This window comes from Myxocyprinus asiaticus, chromosome 33 (assembly GCF_019703515.2).
Source record: "Myxocyprinus asiaticus isolate MX2 ecotype Aquarium Trade chromosome 33, UBuf_Myxa_2, whole genome shotgun sequence".
NCBI lineage: Eukaryota > Metazoa > Chordata > Actinopteri > Cypriniformes > Catostomidae > Myxocyprinus > Myxocyprinus asiaticus.
Window position 1 is genome coordinate 21,057,564 of NC_059376.1, and position 4,907 is coordinate 21,062,470.

At 39.4% G+C, this 4,907-nt stretch overlaps 1 protein-coding gene across 1 annotated transcript; it reads right to left on the reverse strand.

The window, feature by feature from the left end:
- Nucleotides 1-2,239: 2,239 nt before the first annotated feature.
- LOC127424381 (5-hydroxytryptamine receptor 1A-alpha-like) lies at nt 2,240-3,992 on the reverse strand. The gene has a single exon (XM_051669534.1). It carries the CDS (start codon nt 3,911-3,913, stop codon nt 2,702-2,704), a length of 1,212 nt encoding a protein of 403 aa, XP_051525494.1. The 5' UTR covers nt 3,914-3,992; the 3' UTR covers nt 2,240-2,701.
- Nucleotides 3,993-4,907: the final 915 nt, after the last annotated feature.

Genomic DNA, 4,907 nt, shown 5'->3' on the forward strand with positions numbered 1-4,907 from the left:
TGTCAGTGCCCATGGCATGGGTAACTCGCACATGTGAGGGCACCATTAATGCAGACAGATGTGAACAAATTTTGGAGCAGCATATACTGCCATCTAGCACCGTCTTTTCCAGGGACATCCCTGCATTTTCAGCAGGACAACTTCAAACCATGTACTGGCCGAATAAGCAGAGAGTGCAGGTGCTAGATTGGCCTGCCTGCAGTCCTGAACATCTCCAATTGAGAATGTGTGGTGCACTATGAAGCGCACAATACGGCAACGAAGACCCCGTACAATTGTGCAGCTGAAGACCTGCATAATGGATGAAGGGGTGAAAATTCCACTTTTTAAACTTAGCAAACTTGTGTCTTCAGTGCCTAAATGCTTAATAACTGTTTTTAGAAGAAACAATTATGTTTTACAGTGGTAAACACTCGACTGTCCCAACTTGTTTTGAGTGTGTTGCAATTATATGATTTGAAATTACTGTACATTTAAAAAAAAAAAAAAAAAAAAAAAATGAAATTCACAAGGTAACACATCATATAATGTTTAGTTGTAGTGCTTTCAATATAGCAAAGGGTGAATATAATTTACAAATCACTCCTTTTTGTTTTTATTGTCATTATGCATACTGTCCCAGCTTTTTTGGAATTAGGGTTGTAAGAACCAAGCACTAGATTTAAAGAATTATAAATCAGGAAAGATGTAAAGGATGAATTGGATGAAATAAACTGATTCCTACCAAGATCAAAACTGGAGAGGAGGTGTGTTTTGAAATATTATTTTCCACAGACTTAGAGTATTTAAAACCTTTTTGAGAAACTACAGAAGGCTTTTAATTTTTAATCACTTGAAGCGCTTTGCTTTTGAATTTGCTACAGGTTTAAAGTTTCTGTGTTGCTCGTTTGGTGGAGCGTAGCATGCCTGCAGTATCAGAGCAGCAAAGGGCTCATGGGTATTGGCCTAGCTTTGCTTGAGGCTAACTACAGTAATCCTGATACTAACTGTCACTGCCATTTAACACACATTCTTTGTCTTCTCAGTGCAACACATTAAATGCTTTGCTTTATTTTGAAATCTGATGGAAAAAAATACTTTGGTTTGTTTTCTTGTATTAATTTAATTGTTGATCTATATGAATGAGACAAGGCAGCTAATCACACATATTAAATTAAGTCCATGTGCAAATGAAACATGCTCTGACACTTAGCAGAAACTTCTGCATTTGCCAGGATAAAGAAAGAAATGAAACATTTTAGCAAGTTTGATACAAGCTACAGTTGGTATCAGGTTTCTCTTCATAATCTTAAAGAAATATTCCAGAATCAATATAAGTTAAGCTCAATGGACAGCATTTGTGGCATAATATTGATCCCCATACAAAATAATTACAACTTGTCCCTGCTTTTCTTAAAAAAAGAAGAAGCAAAAATCGAGGTTACAGTGAGGCACTTACAATGGAAGGGAATGGGGGCCAATATTTTAACGTTAAAATACTCACTGTTTCAAAAGTATAGCCACAAGACATATTATGTTATGTCTTAACATAATTTTAGTGTGATAAAATCACTTACTAACATTTTTGTGCAAAGTTATAGCCAATTTTACAACTTTGTTTTCATGTTGTAATATCAGCAAATCCCAAACCTCTTAAACGACAGTAAAAATTACAATTTAAACCATTTTACAGCTCTAATAATACATGAGTTTTAACAAAAGAATTAATGTATGTGCTTTTATAAAGTTATAAGCTTCATATTTCTGCCTTTAAACCCTCCAAAAATTGGCCCCATTCACTTCCACTGTAAGTGCCTCACTGTAACCTCAATTTTTGCTTTTATTTTATTTTTTTAAGAAAGAAAAGGACAGACAAATCAAAATAAATTTGTGTGGTAATCAACATTATGCCCTAAATGCTGTTGATTGAGCTTAACTTGTACTTAACCCAGAATATTCCTATGTCATGTTAACAACTGACCTGACAATAATCACATTTAGATCTGATTTAGATTTAGATTAGTTCAGTAGTCTTACAGTTGTACAGTAAGTCTGAATAGTATAGCTTACCATTTAAATTCCCCTATAAACCCCCCTCCAATAATTTAAATACAGTCCGTTTTTGTGATTTATGTTTTTATTTCAAGGTATTTCCAGTCAGTCCATCTAACTGAATAAAAACTCTGTTCAAAATAACAGAAATTAAAGAAATAGTCACATTACATTTAGCAAATAAATTATCTGCTGGGCCGTGTGTGTGTGTGTGTGTGTGTGTGTGTGTGTGTGTGTGTGTGTGTGTGTGTGTGTGTGTGCGCGTGTGCTTACAATCCCACAAACTTCTCTTTGCTCAGATTAAGGTGCCTTACCCTTACATATAGTACATTTTGTAATATACAGAGAAAGCAGATCAGTCATTTGTTCAGGGATTTATTGTTGAATGCAACAACGCAGATCCCATTTATAATTGTGTTTTGAGAGTCTAATCATCTGAATCCATTCAACGACAAGATACACATTGTCTTGTGGTGGAAGCAGATAAATTTAACAGATAAACAAATACACAAGGACAGAACTCTACCTCTTCTTGTGCAGTACTGCCCCTATTCCTTCAGACTGAATGCATTTGGCCAGTTATTTCACAATCAGCATCTGCATATCAGCATCCAGTAAACAGCTCTTTAAGAAAGAAAAAACTTTTCTTGAGATGACAGTCCCTCAGAGTTCATTGTCTGATACATTTGCATCTCAAAATTTTCTTAAACGCATTTTGGAAGTCTTTATTAAAGTAAGCATATATGATAGGATTTAAAAGCGAGTTGGAATATCCAAGCCAATTAATGACCGCCCCCAGCCACACTGGCATGTAACAGCCTTCACAGAAAGGCAAAACAAGCGCCACGATGAAAAAGGGCAGCCAGCAGAAAATGAACGTGCCCATAATGATTCCCAGTGTCTTCACCGTTTTGCGCTCTCTTGCCAGAGCCACTTTGCGCTTCGCTTCCGTGTTTTTTTCGTTTCTGTTCTGGAAGCACGGCTGTGGGTTGTTAGGCAGGGCGAGGTGGTGTTTGGAGACGTTGTGAACTTCTGTAATCTCGAACGATTCCCCGTCCTCGGCATGCTTCAGCGTTCCGTTTACGCACGAGCTGGGTTGTGGCTCCACGCCGCTTCGCCGCCAAGTTTTGCTAACCTCGCCGTTCCCCTTCCTCGGAAACAACGCCGGAGACACGTTCAGGCATTTATCCGATATTTTTGCTTTCTCTGATTTCTTGACAGTTTTTCTGATGCGAAACCTCGCCGCCCTGAATATCTTCCCGTATAGTACCAGCATGAGAATGAGCGGGATGTAAAAAGCCCCAAAAGTTGAGTAGATGGTGTAACCGTGGTCTTGGCTGATTGTGCACGCGTCTGGATTTGCGCGGTCCTCTGGTTTCCTCCAACCCAACATGGGCGGAATCGAAATGGAAAACCCTATTAGCCAAGTGAGGCTGATCAAGATAGCCGCTCTTCTGGGGGTCCTTTTATTCACATAGTCAATGGGATCAGTGATGGCCCAATACCTATCCAAAGCGATTGCGCACAGGTGCAGGATGGAAGATGTGCAGCACAACACGTCTAGAGAGATGAATATGTCGCACATCTCCTGTCCCAGTGTCCATTTGTTCAGAACCTGATACAGGGCCGCCATGGGTAGCACCAGCACCGACACCATGAGGTCTGTAACGGCCAAGGAGCCGATGAGATAATTAGCCACATTCTGAAGCGATCTCTCCAAGGCGATGGCAGCGATTACACACGCGTTTCCTAATACAGCAAACAGGATTAACGCACCCAGGAAAAGCGAGGCGACTATCTGATAACTCAGAGCAACTTCACTAACTTGCGTCGTGTTCCCACTCCAGTTTTGGATTTCTGTGGTGTTGTTGGAACTCTCCATGGTGAGAGCAATCAGTGCTTAGAAACAGCCCTTTACGCCAGTGTTTCTGCCCAGCGTCACCTCGCTCCTCTGAAGACGCATGACGGTCTCCGGTCTCAGAGTGCCGCGCACTCGAGCTGCTATCATTGGTGCTCAGTGACGAAGTGAATTCACTTATACGAGTCGTGTGAAGTGCGTCAGAGATGGCGGAGAGGTTGGCGCGCGCACTTTGGCACAACGGTTTACACATGAGCCACACGCATTTGGTTGCAAAGATTTAAAGCAGGACAAAGTTATCCTTTTGTGATACGAGCTATTCTGTCACAGCCTGTTTTGAGATACAAGAAACATTCAACAGTTGCAGTTATGAAAGTTGTGGACCGGTGGGTTAAAATTCAATATGCATGTGTGTGTTCTGAGCAAATTGTTGTTGTTTTTACCTAGTGATAAGGGAATTGTATTTTTGGGCAAAGAGATTTTTCATATAGCTAATTCTGGTGAACAAAGTATAAGGAATTGAAAAAGTATTACTGTAATCTCAATTTTATGCCAAATGCAAAATCGTACAATACATAATTACTAAGATTATTATTATGAATGATACATTTTATAAATACATATTATTACTGTATACTCTTGAACTTTTTATTATGGAAATATGAGTCGGAAAAACGCACTTTCAGCACCGCGGACAGTTCCACGTGCTCTCCAGAACGGAAATTTGCTGCCATCTGGTGAGAACATCGCAAATAGATGAAAGGATATAATGGCAGTACTAAACGGGAACCGGTTACTCAACCGTCAGATCACTCGTAACTCCATGCAGTACATCTACCACCTCTTTTACCGCTCTAAATGCCAGAATATAAACAGTAGCAATGCATTTTACATTGATATTCTCAAAGCGAATATACACGATAACCAAGATAAGAAAGTGTGTGATAACACTTAATAATTATGACAATCATTAATAACATTAACAAATATTACATTATATAATGCCCAACTGATCACG

What these genes read in the sequence shown, in the direction of transcription:
- LOC127424381 (XM_051669534.1), bottom strand. Translation starts at nt 3,913, where the DNA reads ATGGAGAGTTCCAACAACACCACAGAAATCCAAAACTGGAGTGGGAAC.